This window comes from Onychostoma macrolepis, chromosome 19, assembly GCF_012432095.1.
Source record: "Onychostoma macrolepis isolate SWU-2019 chromosome 19, ASM1243209v1, whole genome shotgun sequence".
Taxonomy (NCBI): Eukaryota; Metazoa; Chordata; class Actinopteri; order Cypriniformes; family Cyprinidae; genus Onychostoma; species Onychostoma macrolepis.
This window is the reverse complement of record NC_081173.1, coordinates 24,484,098-24,502,019: the sequence shown is the minus strand read 5'-3', so window position 1 is coordinate 24,502,019 and position 17,922 is coordinate 24,484,098. Positions and strand designations below refer to the sequence as shown.

General features: G+C 35.5%; 3 protein-coding genes and 1 long non-coding RNA gene across 5 annotated transcripts; 2 read left to right on the top strand and 2 right to left on the bottom strand.

Moving 5' to 3' along the window:
• Positions 1–603: 603 nt before the first annotated feature.
• Positions 604–1,388, bottom strand: LOC131526004 (uncharacterized). The gene is made up of 3 exons (XR_009267346.1): positions 1,208–1,388; positions 1,019–1,107; positions 604–838 (listed from the first exon to the last, which is right to left on the bottom strand). It is a non-coding gene; the product is annotated as an uncharacterized LOC131526004 (long non-coding RNA).
• Positions 1,389–1,654: 266 nt separating this feature from the next.
• On the bottom strand, positions 1,655–7,177 carry hgh1 (HGH1 homolog (S. cerevisiae)). 2 transcript variants are annotated; one of them, XM_058752466.1, is made up of 7 exons: positions 7,094–7,177; positions 5,751–6,340; positions 4,799–4,899; positions 4,499–4,597; positions 3,814–3,905; positions 3,159–3,281; positions 1,655–2,270 (listed from the first exon to the last, which is right to left on the bottom strand). In XM_058752466.1, exons 2-7 carry the CDS (start codon positions 6,290–6,292, stop codon positions 2,094–2,096), a joined length of 1,134 nt encoding a protein of 377 aa, XP_058608449.1. In that variant the 5' UTR covers positions 6,293–6,340; positions 7,094–7,177; the 3' UTR covers positions 1,655–2,093. The 2 variants fall into 2 exon arrangements, with proteins under 2 accessions (XP_058608449.1, XP_058608450.1); XM_058752467.1 differs by lacking the exon at positions 7,094–7,177 and adding an exon at positions 7,011–7,089.
• A 74-nt stretch (positions 7,178–7,251) lies between these two features.
• exosc7 (exosome component 7) lies at positions 7,252–11,820 on the top strand. The gene is made up of 8 exons (XM_058752468.1): positions 7,252–7,366; positions 7,803–7,904; positions 8,004–8,098; positions 9,430–9,595; positions 9,736–9,806; positions 10,192–10,315; positions 10,619–10,774; positions 11,661–11,820. Exons 1-8 carry the CDS (start codon positions 7,310–7,312, stop codon positions 11,763–11,765), a joined length of 876 nt encoding a protein of 291 aa, XP_058608451.1. The 5' UTR covers positions 7,252–7,309; the 3' UTR covers positions 11,766–11,820.
• Positions 11,821–14,556: 2,736 nt separating this feature from the next.
• Positions 14,557–17,872, top strand: clec3bb (C-type lectin domain family 3, member Bb). Its single transcript, XM_058753441.1, has 3 exons — positions 14,557–14,703; positions 15,383–15,487; positions 16,683–17,872. Exons 1-3 carry the CDS (start codon positions 14,601–14,603, stop codon positions 17,072–17,074), a joined length of 600 nt encoding a protein of 199 aa, XP_058609424.1. The 5' UTR covers positions 14,557–14,600; the 3' UTR covers positions 17,075–17,872.
• Positions 17,873–17,922: the final 50 nt, after the last annotated feature.

Below are 17,922 nucleotides of genomic sequence, written 5' to 3'. Positions count from 1 at the left end.
TGAACTAGTTTAAAAGAGCTAGAATGTAATTAGTAGCTTGGTGAACTAGTTTTAAAACGAGCTTAAATGTAGTTGTACATACTTTAAATTACTACTAACTTGGTGAACTAGTTAAAAAAGCTTGAATGTAGTTTTACATACTTTTAATTACTATAGTAGCTACAAGTTTGGTGAACTAGTTAAAAAAAAAACTTTAACATACTTTTGCATACTTTAATACTTGCTGAACTTAAAAAGAGATTGAATGTTGTTTTTGTTTTACATACTTAAAATTACTAGTAGCTTACTTTAAAAGTAGCTTCTCCAACACGGCTTATTGTAACTTGTGTCATTGGAGCAAAGTAGGTCTCCTTTTCTCAGTTGCTGGCATTCACACCATTTATAGACCATGATAACAACTTTAAGGCTTTTAGCTGTTTTATTCTGGTCTAAAACATGGTTTGACCTCAAATTGCTTTTTTCTTTCATATTTCTGTGGTTTGACGATGTAAAATTTGACCTCTTCTGTGGAAGTTGGAAAGAGACATCTCAAAATGTGGACCGCAGCGATGTGATGATAACCCCAGTGGACATTTATTTAAGCTCTAGTGTTATTTTGACTGATTTTAGGTAATTTGTTATTCTTCCTGGTTTGCGCTGGCCTGCTGTAGAATCTGTTTTCAGTGGCTTACATCCATCTGCTTTCTCTGGGCTTCCTGGTTAATTCTCTTACCACCTGCTCAACATCTCGCCTCAATACCGCCAACCTACACGGCGCTCAGCAGAGGGCCTCATCAAACCTGGATCTCCACTTTAAAACTCACCAGCCTGTCAGAAGGATTAATATTGCCTTGGGCACCTGTGAGTTTACAAATAAATGACTTTCAATAACACTCTGCCTTCCAAAATTAAACTCTCTTCAGTCATATTTATCATCTTTAAAATACAATTCAAATATCTTTTCTTGCAGTTACAGATTTTCATTCAGAAATATAATTACAAACGTTATTTTACTAAGTAGGCTAAATGCATAAATTACCTTGTTTCCTCTGAAAGATGCATCAAAAATGTGTCTTGCAGCGTCGTACCACAGTTTAGCACGGCTGTAACGCTTGTATTAACTATAACCTTGTTGTACATATAAATGTTGTTTTATTAAATACATTACCATGCAGAACGTAGCTAGGCAACAAAAATAGCGTTGCTGTTACACGACTTATTGACTTACCACGCAAACATGACTTATATACTCGAGCCGAGGTATGTATATATTTGTATTAATTGGTCGCTTTTCTTCTAGTCAGTTCCATTTTAATTGTATAAAAACATCTTGTTTCAAAGCTACTCTACAGAATATATGTACTTGACCCTGGAGACTAGGAAATCCAACGTACGACGGACGGATTTTCTCTAACTTTATATAGAAGTCAGGTGAGGTTTTTAAAAGCTGTATTATATCCACACGGGGGCAGCAAACATGTCCAAAACTGCCTCATCGGTTATTACAACCTTTTACATGAGTTTGACAGATTACCAGTTTCAAAATACTGAAACAGGGTTAAAGTTTTAGTGTATATAATGTTAAGTCTGTATAGCTCATATAGGTTTTTAGTTGAATATAATGTAATACTAATCACCTCACAATCATTTCAAAGACTATGTCTAATAATGGGGTATGAAATTCCTTTTATTTAAATTTCACAGATTGCAATGGTACAAAGTGTCTATATTATGAGCTCCAGGATACAACTAATGGGCATTCAAAGTCTTTAACCCTGCTGGAAAATCTAGCTAAAGCTAGTTTAAGATGGGTTTTTTTTGTTTTGGGGCTGGTTTGCAGCTAGATGACCACCCAAACTAGACCAGTTTGGACAGCGACAAACCACCTGGTAATACCACGTGGTCTCATACCCAAGATGGTAGTCAAATACATAAACCAGCCTGAACCAGATAGAAACGAACCAGGTTCATTTAGAATCAAACATTTTCTATCCACGATAATCCTCAGATATTCATTCTCATGCAGATCTTTTTATTCAATGATGCTGGACATTCAACTTGACAGAGTCTCTATTTGTGGAAGTAAAGTTTTGTTTATTGGCTTTGATGTCCGTTTATCTCTCCAGGCCCTCTGGAGATTCATTTTGCTTCTTCTCAGATTCCTGTTTGTCCTTTTCCATTTGTTCCTGCTCTTTGGTGTCCAGTTCCTTCAGTTTTTCCTCCACGTCTTTGGGAATCTCCACCTCCATCAGATTCTCCATTCCCGCCTCCGGCTCATCTCCAATCAAAACCTTAATCAAAGACACACAAAATTGCACATGAAACCCTAATGGACCTCAATATGTTCCGTCAGAGTCGCATATCGAGAGAAAAGTGGTAATGACGCAGGACGGGAGCTAATGAGATGCCAGACAGCACTTCACTTTTACTGTCATTCCCAAGTAGCAATTTCGGGAACCCGACAACATGGAAAAACTTCAGTAACTTGATAGCTGTTAAAGTCGAGTTAGTTAAAAACTGCTGCATTATGAAAAAGCACCCATTAATCCTGGATAAATATTAGCCTCGTTCTGCGCTTGGCATATTAGCTGTTTTATTGACGCTAATTAAAATGGTTGGGTTGAGGCAAATGCCCGAACCACTGCTTCTGGCCTGGAGTTCAAAAGGGATCTCCCAGACGTTATGGAGAATATCATGCTTTAATAGGAGACCCTGTGACATCTTTTCCATGGGGCCGTACCCAAATATACGCCTGCCACGGTGCAAAGAACAGGCTTTTTCCACCAAATTAGTGTCTCTTGCTTTTTTCGACCAAACTCATAAATCCTGGTTTTGGAGAACTGGAACTGATCTGCCTACTGTCTGGGGTCTTCCAAAGCACAACAATCCACATCTACAGAAAACGTTGCATGTGACGCTCTTGCATAAGTGATGCAACAGAGATGCAATCGTGTAATTGGACGGAACTGCGTTGATTTGAACTGGAACCTAATGAGCTAATAATGTGTTACACTAAGCATAAACGACACACTGCCCACAAATATTGGATAAAATAGTCTCGTAATATCAACTTGTCTGCCATCTTGAATTAGTTTTTTTCAGTAAGCTCAGAGCAATGTATTCTGGGATTGCTTTATCCACGAATGATACATGCATTGCTCCCTTAAATGTTTTCATACCTGGACGAGTTTCTCACAGGCTGAAATCACATGTGGATCCTTCTCCCATTTGTGAAACTCTCTCATGATGGGATACACGTTCTTGTTCTTCATAATCTCTCGGCTCACTTTAGTAGCTGTAAGCTGAATATGAACAGATCATTAACAAAGTAAGCTAAAGAATAGGCAAACCAACATAAAGGAGGTGATATAGTGATTATACACTACCGTTTCAAAATAGTTTTGAAAGAAATTAATGCCTTTATTCAACAAGGACCATAGCAGTAATGACATTTATAATGTTCAAATAAATGCTGTTCTTTTGAACTTTCTATTCATTAAAGAATCCTGGGAAAAAAATTGTAGCATGGTTTTCACAGAAATATTAAACAGCATAACTGTTTTAATAATAATAATATAAGAACTCCTCTTTCTTGAGCAGCAAATCAGCAAATTAGAATGATGTGACACTGAAGACTGGAGTAATGATGCTGAAAATTCAGTTTTGCGTCACGGAAATAAATTACATTTTAAAATATCTTCAAATAGAAAACAGTTATTTTAAATTGCAATAATATTTCACAATGATACTGTTTTTACTGTATTTTTGCTCAAATAAATGCAGCCGTGGTGAGCATAAGAGACTTTAAAAAACATTAAAAAATGCTGTTCTTACAAGCATCAGGGTTTCTAAGAGCATCTTGCGGATGTCAGGATCATCTTCTCTCTTTTTATCCTCTGGCAAGTACTGCAAGTCCACCGGCAAACCTGTAAATGCAAATAAAAATCAGTAAGAGTTATATGAATAATTAGGTTAAAGCCAGGTGAAGTATGTAAAGTATTTGGGGTTTGTTCAAATCTTAACCCTTCAGTATAAGCAATAGTAAAAATCATGCTTGCCAATTATACAGTTCAAACATACTCTTATTAAATTAGACTGAAGTATGTCTGGGCTGAAGTTATACAGACTTTGAAAGGATTTCAGAAAGGTCTTATAAGGTCACTTATTAACTAGGAAGGTTTCTCTCCTATTTTGGTAAGAAAAGCATGATGCATAAGTGGAAAATATGGTGTGTATATATAAACTCTTCAAGCTTTTATGAAACCGCAAACTTTGAACAAAGATTCAGTCTTAGCAAATTCACAACTTCCTGCTGTAATGGTGGTATTTCCACTTTGCTCATTCCATTTTCCTTACACATGGTGTGGGAAATGCAATAAACATTAAAGCTAAGTGTAATCAAAACGAGTAAACAGCGCCACCTACTGGACAAACGAAAGCTTAGCGTTTTACACTACAAACAAAAATTATTTAAAGTACGTGGATCTGGAGGGCATAAACCTGATTTAAAAAGCATCACCTTCATTCTCTTCCTCTGAGAGCTCCTCTGGTCCAGCCAATGGTAATAAAAGATATGGTAAAATATCCACTGCATCACTGAGCAACCACTCATGATGAGCTGTATGGGCAAAAGGCATGTTTAATGAGAATTAAATGCATTTTTATTAACTTTATCAACTAATTTTTGTATTGACTGATCAATGATGAAAGTTGTAGCAATCAAATCACATGCTCTTTACATTTACATTTATTCATTTAGCAGACAGTATTACCATAGATTACTAAGCCAATCACAAGCGTTAAGATGAATAACTCTTACAACAGTCAAAGCAGCAATTTCTGAGCGTTCCCACTACCCCTCCTCGTCTGGTGGTCGATTCCTCATACTGTGTGTACGGCAGGAGCCTCTGAATCACACACCTGTAGAAACACATAAAAACAATCAATGTCATACTGTCTAGTACCACTGTATTACTGTGCTTTTGGAGATGTACCATGGTAATATAATGTTTTTTGACAAAAGCATAATAATACCATATTATCATGGTTATATGCTTTTTTTTTATACACCATGATAATACCATATTTTTTAACATGTACTATGGTTATATTGTTGTTTTTTTGACACATACCATGATGATTCCAATGTTTTTCAAAGAGTTTTTATATCCACACCATGATAATACCATGTTTTTGGACATGTATCATGGTCATATAATATTTTTTTAACCCATCGCATACCATAATAATATGTTTTTAGATATGTATTATTGTAATATGGGGGGTTTTATCCATACTAATGATACCACCATATTTTTGGAGATGTACTATGGTAAAATAATAGGGTTTCTTTACTCATATCATGATAATATCATGTTTTTGGACATGCACCATGGTAATATTATGTTTTTTCTAACCCATACCATAATAATAGCATGGTGGTTTTTGTAAGTGTACTATAATGTTAAGGTTTTTTTTTTTTAATCTGTACCATGATAATATATTTTGTTATGCTAATATCATGTTTTCATGAACTTTTTCTAACCTGTACCATGATAATACTGTTATTGAACATGTACTATGGTAATTTTTTGTAAATACCATACCATATACCATGTTTCTGGACATGTACCATGGTAATATCGTGAAAATATAATGTTTTACACATACCATGGATCTGGAAATAGTCCTATGATTAATAAAGTGTTTTTTGTATGTAATCATTCAGTACCATAGTTTTATTACCATCACACTGCCATAGTACAGCTTACCTGTCCTTGTCCAGAATGAAGTGTCGTGCCTCAGGCAGCTGTGTGAGGTTGGACAGCAGGGGTCCCAGATAATGAAGTGAAGCTTTCTTATTGAACCCCTCTGTGCAGAAGATCTCCACCACTTTGTCCAGTCCGATCTTCTGCTCCTGCAGAGCGCTGAACACATCTCTACATGTCCGCTCGTGTCGGCTCAGGTTACTGAGGATAGAACAGATCCGATCTGCAAACATATATTCCGGGTCTAGGAGGTTCTGGAACAGTATGGCCAGTAAGTCTGTCTCTTTGACCAAAGGCTGGTGAAGAGTCTCGTCCGCTGAGAGGTTAACCAGGGCATGATAACAGTCCTTGACAATGGCGATGGAGGGGTCGCGGGTCAGAGTCACCAAGGCTTTGAGAAAGTCCGGCTTGGACTGCAGGTACCGGCACCCATCCCGGTTTCCTGTGAGGCCCAGGATGTATCCCGTGGCCTGACCTTTGACATCAGCTCTCATCTCCAGAGTGAGAAATGACAGCAGTTCTTTAGCTTCACCATCACTAAGCATTGTGGCTAGGTCTGTTGACAGACTCAGATTCTTGTTTTTTTATTCAAACTGCAAAAGAAAACACAGACAGTCTAAGCACTAGCTTAACAATGACCTTTAGACAGCTAGAATCACAAAATAAAATACAAATAAACAAAAATTGGATTAAAATAAATGCATTAACAGTAAAGCGATACAAGTAGAAAAATTTAAGCTCGAAACACAGAATAAAAATAAAATAACATAAATTGTAAAAAAAAAAAAAAAAAAAAAGCTAAAAATAAGTGATTACATTAAGATATATAACATAAAATATAGATTAAAATAAATAAACAAATAAAAAATTAGATTAAAATAAGAAAACGAATAACACATTTTACAGTACATTTTACAGATGAAAAAACGTAATAATTTACTTAATAGAGAAACTCAATATTTTCCAAGTAATATTTAGACAAATATATAATATTTTAAGAAACTGTATAGATGCCTTAAAATAAAACTTTCGGATCGTACGCTATTTGGCATCTAAAATATTGCAAACCCCTGCCTTAGGGTATTTCAAGGTGCCGTGGTATTACCACTGTATCATGGCAACGCAGTACAGTTTCTTTTTATAAAGAGTCAAAATGTATTACGACAGTACAGTTTGTGCACTACAATACTTCAATATATAATCATAACAACTGATCATTACGTTTACAATATTCAACTGAATATGCAAAACCAAAAATCTGACCTGATCAGCGATCTACTGTGAAAAGCATGTTTAAATATGCGGTATAAAACAAGTTTGCATTTGTTGAAATAGAATACACTTACCACATTCACGATATACAGAACACATGTGCGTTGAATGTAGTTCCTGCTGTAGGAATTGACATGTCGCTTATCCAATCAGATTACATTTTACGCAAATCTTCCCGCCCTCTTTTTTACGTCCTGTCATATGATTGGGCGAATAACTCCAGGCTCCGCCTTCGCAGTCTTCTTCTCGCGCTTTGTGATGACGCGCAGTGTACTGCGTGTGTTTGAAACATGGCAGCAGTTCAAGTAAGCGAAGCGGAGAAGGTGTATATTATGCATGGAATTCGAGTAAGTAAAATTGCACGTTTGATCATTAAGTTTTATTAAACGTGTTATGAAAGAAATAATTTGAATATCCGAAAAAGACCCATATCTGTAGCCTATCTGAAGACCTCATGTGGTCTGTGTTGTTATATTCTTGCTGTATGCATTACTTAAGGGTCCCAGATATGCTGAAATAATTATTGTATTTCTAAAATGTGCCTTTTATTTTGATCTCAGATTCTTTTGATATGTTCTAGTGTAATCAAAAGCCTTTTTAACAGCTGTTGTAACAAAGGTGGCAGAGAGACTTCAGAAAGGTGTCTGTCATTCAGGATAGAAACACTTTTTACTTAAGCAGAAATCCACAGTAGAAAATAAACAAATTATATGTTATCACATTAGCCTGATACTTTTCTGAGACATCATCACATGAGGATTAAATAATGAACACTGTTGACAGGATGACCTGAGACTGGACGGACGAGGATGTGAAGACTACAGACACATAGAGATCGAGACGGATGTGGTGTCAAACACTGATGGTTCTGCTAAAATCAGTCTTGTAAGCTGAATTAAACAATCTTATTTGTAATAATAGCATGTGGTGTTATGTGTCACCAGTGTTTTTGTAAATCATTTTTTTCTTTGATGTGTTTGACAGGGTCACACAGATGTTCTCGTAGGAATAAAAGCAGAGATCGGTAAACCCAAACCCATGGTGCCAGATGAAGGCTATCTGGAGTTCTTTGTGGACTGGTGAGTGTTTAAAAACCATCAAAATTATAGCTACAAAATAGACATCGAGCATCCATTGTTACAGCTCTGTAAATTACCACCATCATGACTGTGCAGTCACTTTCAAAAACCATTAAAATTCATAATAAGAATGATAAAACATGCAGTACTATACATGCAGTTTAGGCTGTATGTATGTATTTACAGTGGAGGGCAAATTTATAAGAACACTAGTATTTTCAACAGCTAAAAATGATTGTAAGTCAATGACCTGAAGAAACAGAACAAACTGAGACGGACTAAATCCAGAAGAACTGTGGCAACGTCTCCAAGATGCTTCAAGAAACCTATCTGCAAAGCTACCTGAAAAAAGGATGGTCACACCAAATGTTGATTTAATTTAGTTAAAAGAAGTTAATTGATCAAGAAAATCTATTTATGGCATTATTTTTGACAGCATCCTCATTTTACAGCATTTTTACTGTACAAGTGCCTAAAACTTTTAACAGTACTGTAGATTTGCAGGTAGGTTTCTTGAAGCATCTTGGAGACGTTGCCACAGTTCTTCTGGATTTAGTCCGTCTCAGTTTGTTCTGTTTCTTCATGTCAGACATCTCCAGACAGACTGGATGATGATCAGTTCGATCTCTGTGTGGAGCAAACAAAAATCTCACTGGATTATTATAATTAATGTCAAAATGAATGTTTGGAAATGTAAACTGATATTTCCTACTGACACACTTACAGCAAAAGATAGAAATAACTGACTTTAAACCATTTTTTAGCTGGTGAAAATACTAGTGTTCTAATAATTTTGGCCACCACTGTATATTTCTATTTAACTACAGTTTATTTTTTATTTCAGTTTATTCATTTTAGTGCTTAATTTTGTAATTAATTAATTAACAATAGCAACAATACCAGGCCCAGAGAAGTCATAGAAATTTCTATGGTGAATATATTTATAGTTATATGGTATTTAACGAAGTTATTTCTGTTTAAGCAGTTGTATAATGAGCCATATTTTTTGTAATTTTTAAAATTTTATTTCGATGGTATTTAATTATACTAAAACGTTTAACCATTAAATCATATAAATTCAAAGAATTAGTGCATAAGATACCGAGATACTTAATTAATATGACCGTATGGAATTTATTTGACAGTTTAGTCCCTGTATGTGCATAGTGGGAGCTGTAATTGACCGCTGCAGGTACTTCAGTGTGTGAACATGCATTTTAGCAATGAATATCCATAGATGATGCATGTTTATATGTTCATGGTATGCATGCTAATGTCACATCAGTTTGCTGATATTAAATGAAATGCTTGACATGCTATTGCTTTTGTAGCTCAGCGAACGCCACTCCAGAGTTTGAGGGGCGTGGAGGGGAGGAGCTGGGGGTGGAGCTTAGTAACACACTCTATAAAGTGTTCAACAACAGACACAGCGTGGACCTGCGTTCCCTCTGCATCTGTCCGGGAGAGAACTGCTGGGTGCTGTACGTGGACGTGTTGGTGAGTGATCCGCATACCCGTCCTGAAGAGGGTGGGTGAATGAATGAAGAATTAAATCATTTTATTCAATACTATGAAAGATTGTGATATCTATATGCTATTGATTTATCATTCATTTAAATGCCTAATTATGTACGCAGCTGCTGCAGTGTGATGGAAACCTGTTTGACGCCATATCCATTGCGATAAAAGCTGCTCTGTTTAATACACGGTAAGTAACCGCATGTCTTTTCCCATTAAAATCCTGACAAAGCTGTAAGGCTTCTGTTGGGAAATGTTAAAACTGTGGCAGGCAGATTTATTTTAGTATTACTTATATACTGTTATAGTATTTATTCATATTTTATTTGTGTACTTTTAGTTTTCATGATTTTGTGTCATTTTTATTAGGTTTTTTATGGGGGCTATTGTTTTAGTCATTTTAGTACTTCAACTAGGATTAATATCTCTTAGATACAAATAATCCACCCCAGCAGTCTCTATAAAATGATTTTGAAAAGTCTTTATGCAGTTGTCACTATTGGAAACGCATTGTGGAAACCCCAAATAAACAATGAGGAACTTATCCGCATCACCTTTCCTTTTTTCCAAAACAGAATTCCCAAAGTGCACATATCTGAGGATGAGGAGGGAGTGAAGGAGATCGAGCTGTCAGACGACCCTTACGACTGCATGCGGCTCAATGTGGAAAATGTGCCGTGTATCGTATCACTCTGCAAGGTACAGCACAGCCTGGGTTCTCTCCCAAAAGAATTTTAGAATTTTTATCATTGATTAAATTGAAAGATTCTATATGAGTTTTAGCTGTACTATTGTTGTTACTTTTATGTTTTTGTATAGTGATTGCAAAAATTTTATATTATTGTAAATGATGTTTTGAAATGGTACTGTTAATGTTGCCATGAATAAAGCCGTTGTTGCTGATATGGTATTAAAACATAAATAAATACCCACAGTGCACTGCTCTCCTGTTCTGTGTTTCTCTAGATTTTTATATATCAGATGTGTGTGCCTGTGTTTCAGATTGGTCACAGACATGTGGTGGACGCCACACTACAGGAAAAGGCCTGCTCTGTGGCCAGTCTCCTGATTTCAGTCACACACAGAGGGACAGTCACGTGCGTCCGGAAAAGAGGAGGAGGAAGTCTGGACCCAGAAAGTATCTTTGAGATGACAGAGGTCAGATTTTCTTCTAAATGTTCTTTATCTTATTATTATTATTATTATTATTATTATTATTATTATTAGTGGTGTTTCCTAACCCTAATCACAATAATTAGCCTGACATATGAAATCATAGATTTTTTGTTTAAATGGAACAGTTTATGAACATTTAGACAAAATACAATGGAAGAATCTTCACAAAAAGATTGCATATGTGTTTTTGTTGTTATCTTTTTTTTTTGTGGCTCATATTGTATGATACAGTGAGAATATGGAGCTCAAAGTCAAGGAGGAAAAACACCTCAGTTTTATTTAGAGACCCAAGCAAAAATATGGTGCGGTTGCTGATATTTATATAGACAAAAAGATGAAATTCTGGTAGCTCTGTAACAGCATAACTTGGATAAAATGCATATAAATATCAGTTGTCATTCTATATCTCCCAATAATATATCTTAGTAAGATGTAATTTTATGAATGGTTTTATGATCAAAGCTTTGAGTTTTGAACATGCAATGCAATACAATGATGATTGAAAGATGAACAAAAAGACATTCCTCAAAAGCCTGATGGATCATATTTGATACTCGACATACTTGATTTGACCTCTTTTTTTAAATATTGGATTGATAATTAATTTTTTGTGAATTAAATATCATGCAATAGGCTTTAAAGGGTTAAACTTTGATGCTATTTTAGATTAGACACTTTATTAGAGAATTTCATTGAGCTTGTGGTGTTAATTTGTCTGTTTATATATCGGAGCAGACAGTCTGAACCTGACTAGTTTTTTTTTCACTTTCACATGAAACCAGGTGTTTTCCATTTGCATAATAAACTTGCTGATTAAAGGTCCTGGTTAGGCGTCTGTATTCACTGTTATTGTGTGTTCATGTAATAGGCTGGGAAGCGTGTGGGCAAGGCTCTTCATGCGCCTCTCATGGAGCTGCTGCAGAAAGAAGAAAGTCTTGGCAAGAAACGGCAGAAAGTGGGATTCCTGGGATAGCTTCCTGTTTTGTACCTTTTTTTGTTTGTTTTTCCAATAAATGACCTAAGTTTTCTGATGTTTGTCATGTCCTGCTTAAAAACTTCAACTAATATAGAATTCCGTCTGATGTGAGGTTATATAACTGCTGTTTTTGTTTTCATTTTTCCAGCTGTCGGTTTAATGACTGAACTCAGACTAGCTCTCAGACTGCTGTGTTTAACAGATGACTGAATGTTAAATGATTCTTCTCTCAAATCAGATCTTTTCCTATATACGTTTTGAGCTGTTTGAGAGACATTTGAGCACTTGATGTTTTTTTTAATACCTGAATTTAATAGAGGAGTAGAACAGAATACCCAGAATCCTTAAAGGAATAGTTCACCCAAAAAAATGAACATTTGCTGAATATTTACTCACCCTCAGGTCATCCAAGATGCAGATGCAGTTTGTTTTTTCATCAACACTTGCTCGCCAATGGATCCTCTGTAGTGAATGGGTGCCGTCAAAATGAGAGTCAGAACAGCTGATAAAAACATCACAATAATCCGTAAATCCATTGTTTTAACATCAAGCTGTTGCTTTCAGCTAAAATACAAGTCCATAATCCTTTCCCCAGAGGAAAAAGTCCATTCCCTGTTGTCATCTCGCATCAAAATCCAGCAACATGGACTGTTTTGCTTATAAACAAAATTTGTTCATATTTCTATTCTGATTCAGACGAGGTGACTTTCAATGGAGAAAGCAATATTACGGATAGAGGATTCATTTCAGCAACAGTTTGTAGTTAAAAATGTCTTTATGGATTTATTTCTGACAAAAACACAGCTTTACACTTCACAAGATGTTAAATGATGGACTGGGTTCGTGTGGTTACTTGTGATGTTTTCATCATCTGTTTGGACTCTCATTCTGACGGCACCCATTCATTGATAAGATCCATCAAAGAACAATTGATGTAATGCTTAATTTCTTCAAATCTGTTACGATGAACAAACAAACTCATCTACCTCTTGAATGGCCTGAGGGTGAGTACATTTCAGCAAATTTTTAACTGTTCTTTTAAAGAAGTTATAGCGTGGTGTTTCTTTTAAATTTCCTTTCCTCATTTGTCCTAGAAAGGATAATAGATTATATATTATATTGCAAATATTAAGTAAAACCATGTCGGATACATTTGTGGAATATTCATAGACTTGTGTAAGTTCACAGGTTCTGTAGTTGTCATTTTTTCCCGGGATGGTGTTGAGCTCACACCAGTGTCCAGCAGGACGTCTCGTCTGCCACGTGTCGTCTGAGGAAGATCCAGCTGCTGTGAGCCTGGATATATTCCATCCCATAATAGCACAGTGAATCCAAAACAAACAGCAGCAATCACTGGACACATAACAATATCATACACAAGAAGAAATGTGTCCTGAGGAGACCTTGAATGCTCCAGGGCTCTCAATGTGTATTGAGCAATTTGAGAACCTGCTTTCCTGTCTTGAGTTAGATAATTCATTCGAAATATGAGTCCAGGTTTATAATCTGCAATATAACTCATAGGAGCTTTTTAAAGGGATAGTCCACCCAAAAAATAACACAAAAGAAAACCTTTTAAAGAACGTCGGTAACTGAAGTTTTAGTTTCCATTGACTTCCATGATAGAATTTTCATTTTTGGGTAAACTATTGCTTTAATTGAGTGGAACAACATACTGGGTATAGAAACTGGGGCTAGTTGTCACACTTAAAAACTGTCTATACACACACACACACCGACAATAAAAATTACTCTGCTGTTAATTTTTTTTTAATCTAATAATTTATTTTGAAATGATACCCCACATTTAAAACAAGTATATTTCCTCATACTTTTAGCAAAATTTAAAAAGGAAATATAATTAACTATAAAACACAAAAATGTGACCCTGGACCTTGGAGTCTTAAGTCGCTAGGGTGTATTTGTAGCAATAGCCAAAAATACATTGTATGGGTCAAAATGACAGATTTTTCTTTTATGCCAAAAATCATTAGGATATTAAGTAAAGATCATGTTCCATGAAGATATTTTGTAAATTTCCTACTGTAAATATATCAAAACTTAATTTTTGATTAGTAATATGCATTGCTAAGAACTTCATTTGGACAACTTTAAAGGCGATTTTCTCAATATTTTGATTTTTTTTTTGCACCCTCAGATTCCAGATTTTCAAATAGTTGTATCTTGGCCAAATAATGTCATATCCTAACAAACCATACATCAATGGAAAGCTTATTTATTCAGCTTTCAGATGATGTATCAATTTCAAAAAATGTAACCTTATGACTGGTTTTGTGGTCCAGGGTCACAAATAATTCCGCAATAAAAATGTTGAAGGTAACAAAAATCAAACTATTCTGGTCAACAGATAATGTAATTAATGTTTTATAAATATTGGGGGGAAAAAACTGTCCTGTTATAAGTTTGACAACTTATGAAAAATTCTTGTCTTGAGAACATTATTCAACTTTTTAGTGAAGTTCTATTTTTTTTATTATATACAGTTAATTGATTAATGTATGTTATTGTGGGTTTATTGTTCACATTTTCATATTACAATAATATGATACTTGAATTTTAGCTTGGAGGACAGAATTTACAAAATGTATTGTGTGAAACCAGCACACGGTCTGTAGTTTATGTAACACTTCTAGCCATGAGGTTTAAATGTTGAGTCAAGTGTGTGTGTGTGTGTTTGTGAGGTGTATGAGGACGTCACTCCTCCTCTCTGCTCAGGATGAAGACCAAACACAGCAGGTTCTTATTACAGCAGTTTTCCTCTGTGAGCTGAGCTGAGAAGCAGAGCTCTCTCCTCATTCTCCAGACTTCACCATGAGACTCAGAGACGGCTGTCTTCTGCTGGGAGTCCTGCTGCTCCTCACACACACCTCACACCAGCAGAACACTCCCAAAAAGAAACCCAACACTAAAAAAGGTGAGAGAGGATGATTTTTGCTCATTTTTGTTGTTTCATCATTTATTCGAGTTGAAAGCTGCTTTGTGGGAATACTAAATGTTGAAAAAGTTGCAGAGCATCACTGTGCAAAGTATATTTTCTTTAAAAGTTGCTGTTTGAAGAGAAGTAAACTCAGTAAGCATTAATATGTTTAATACATTTGGGTGTGTTCTTAATCTTAACATAACTAATTTTCAATTTGAGTCAGTTTAATACAATTGGTTCTCAAGTTTAAAAACAAATTAAAATACAACTAAATTATCACTATTTTTAATATAATCAATAATCGTGTGTGTGTGTGTGTGTATACACACACACACACACACATACACAGTATATATATGTAATTAAATAAAGAATATAAGTAAATTTAATTACATTTATTTAAATGTCTTAAATATTAAAATGCAATAAAATATGTTATAAATAAAAAATAAATTAATACCTGTATATTAAAAAACATTTTTTTAAATAATTTAAAAATATTTACTTATTTATGGTGATTCTCATTTCCATATTACATTTTTAATTCGGTATAAATTACATCATCTTAATGGTCTGAAAATAGACTTCATTTACTTCATGCATAACTTTAGGGTGAAATATGTTTTTGTTGAAATTTTCCTTTAATTCATCCTAAGATCTCTCTATCTATAAGACTCAGATACTCGAGCCAGCGCTGCTTTGGAGGACCTGCAACAGCAGATCAATGACATTGTGGTGGAGCTGAATCTTCTAAAGGAGCAGCAGGCCCTGCAGACTGGTGAGAAATTCACAGAATTTCCCCATCACACCTTAAATTCATCTGTGTAAAGACATGCTCTGCATTAGTGAAGCATCTAGACCAGTGGTTTTCAAACCTGTCCTGGAGGACCCCCTGCCCTGCACATTTTGTATGTCTCAGTTCTTGCAATCTCTACTAATGAGCTGATGAGTGGAATCAGGTGTGTTAGATGCGGGGAAACATACAAAATGTGCAGGGCAGGGGGTCCTCCAGGACATGTTTGAAAACCCCTGGTCTAGACAATAACTCTAACCTAGCCTATTTGACTCCAAAAAAAAAAAACCTTGAGATTCTTTCTGGCCCTTGAGCTCAAAAAACAAAATGTCGTACTGTAGACTGTGGCGTATTGTTTGGATTAGAGTTCCTACACTTACATAAGACACATGGCCTCCACGTGTCACTTTTGATGATCTTACCAGCTTGTGTTTTCCCTGGAGAACATTGAGTCAGATGTCGTCCAGTGTTTGATGTACGAGGAAATCTTGAGACAAATATGTGTTATATTTCTTAAGACCATACAACTTTAATATTCTAAAAGTAGACTAATCAAACACATGCCAAACATCATTCTTAACTTTTGTATTATTTTATATATAATTTTCCCTTAAATTCACTTATAATCAAGGATTCTTGCACAAAAAAACAATCATAATTAAGTTTTTAATTACAGTTTCCCACCTATTTTCTGAGTTTCTTACTATTAAAAAAGCTGTTTGCAATCTGTATATAGAGTACATGTAAATGACCTCTGTTGTGATTGGCTGATGTGTGCGCATATGTGCGTGGTTCACACCTTCATATATCAGGGCAGAGGAAGTTAAAGATGCTGATATGTAAATATGTCCAGTAATATGTTAATGAGCTCATTATTTCAAAAGCAAGGTTTTGACAATGTTTTTGCAACTAAAACCATTAAAAAAACATTTTCATTGTTTTAAATAAAATAAACATGAACTGAAATCAAATATTTAATATATATATTTTTAAAAATAATATAAAATAAGAAAATATTAATTCAAAACTATATTAGTATATCAATAATACTAAAATAACCCTGCTTACAATACATTACACTTTTTATTTTAAAAGAACAACAAAAATGTTTTTGTACATTTATATGAGGCATTTACAGAATGCAAACAGAACCCAAACATGTGTTTTTATTCTCCGCCAGTCTGTCTGAAAGGCACGAAGATCCCTGGTAAGTGTTTTCTGGTGGACACCGTGAAAAAGCGCTACCACACGGCCAATGAAGACTGCATCGCCAAGGGAGGAATCCTCAGCACTCCGCTGTCTTCTGACGAAAACAGGCAACTCTACGATTATGTGCGCCAGACCATCGGCCCAGACGCTGAAATCTGGCTGGGCATCAATGACATGCAGAAGGAGGGTGTTTGGAGGGACCAGGCCGGCTCAAACATCCGCTACAAGAACTGGAAGCTCCCGCAGCCTGACGGCAGCAGCGCAGAAAACTGCGCTGTACTCGCCGGCGCTTCCGGTGGGAAGTGGCTGGACGACAATTGTCGCGAGGAGAGAGCGTCCGTCTGCGAGTTCAACATCGTCTGAGATCATCCAGCGCACAAGTTTGCTTGGCCTTAGCTGTCCTTTTAATTGCACAATCCTGCTTGCATTGTGTTTGCGCCGTAATTGTATGTTTTTCTTTTGAGGGGAACAAAGATTGTCATTTTACTCCATAAAAATGTTCAGATACCAAAGCTGATCTATAATCAAAGACTGAAAACTGTAATAGACATTTTTGGACAGTCTCCATTAAGATCTAGCCAAAAACACAAACTAAACAAACGCATTAAAAAAAATGAAAATTTACTGACCCTCAGGCCATCCAAACATCACAATAATCCACACTGGATTTAAAGTCTTGTGAAGAGAAAAACTAATCAATCATAAAGGTGTTTTAACTTCAAACCGTTGCTTTTGGCTAAAGTAGATGATCCATATTAACGCTTCCTCCCTGTTGTCCTTTCACATCAAAAACAAACCAACATATGGTCATACTTTATATTAGGTGGCCTTAACTACTATGTACTTAAATAAAAAAATAAGTACAATGTACTTATTGTGTTCATATTGTATTGCAAAACACTTTAGCTGCTATTGAAGTGGGATATGTGTAAGGTTAGGGACAGGTTGGGTAGGTTTAAGGGTGGGTTAAGCTGTAAGGGAGGGGTCAACAGTGTCATTATAAATTTAATTGCAGAAATTAATTACAGATGAAATTACATATGTGTATTTTTTAAAAATATAAGTACAATGTAAAAACATGCATGTACACAATAAATGCATTGTACCAAATAATTAATTTAAATGTAAGTACATAGCAGTTAAGGCCACCTAATATAAAGTGGGACCCAACATATTTGTTTAGAACTGTTTTGGCTTGTAACTGCTGCATG

Bases quoted from the DNA above. Each gene is read 5' to 3' on its own strand.
- hgh1 (XM_058752466.1), bottom strand. From the start codon at position 6,292: ATGCTTAGTGATGGTGAAGCTAAAGAACTGCTGTCATTTCTCACTCTG. The intron at 4,900-5,750 runs GTAAGCTGTACT...GTGTTTCTACAG, and splicing joins TTCATTCTGGACAAGGACAG to GTGTGTGATTCAGAGGCTCC. The intron at 3,906-4,498 runs GTGATGCTTTTT...TTGCATTTACAG, and splicing joins CTCAGAGGAAGAGAATGAAG to GTTTGCCGGTGGACTTGCAG.
- exosc7 (XM_058752468.1), top strand. From the start codon at position 7,310: ATGGCAGCAGTTCAAGTAAGCGAAGCGGAGAAGGTGTATATTATGCAT. The intron at 7,905-8,003 runs GTAAGCTGAATT...TGTGTTTGACAG, and splicing joins GTTCTGCTAAAATCAGTCTT to GGTCACACAGATGTTCTCGT. The intron at 10,775-11,660 runs GTCAGATTTTCT...TTCATGTAATAG, and splicing joins GTATCTTTGAGATGACAGAG to GCTGGGAAGCGTGTGGGCAA.
- clec3bb (XM_058753441.1), top strand. From the start codon at position 14,601: ATGAGACTCAGAGACGGCTGTCTTCTGCTGGGAGTCCTGCTGCTCCTC. The intron at 14,704-15,382 runs GTGAGAGAGGAT...TCTATCTATAAG, and splicing joins GAAACCCAACACTAAAAAAG to ACTCAGATACTCGAGCCAGC. The intron at 15,488-16,682 runs GTGAGAAATTCA...ATTCTCCGCCAG, and splicing joins GCAGCAGGCCCTGCAGACTG to TCTGTCTGAAAGGCACGAAG.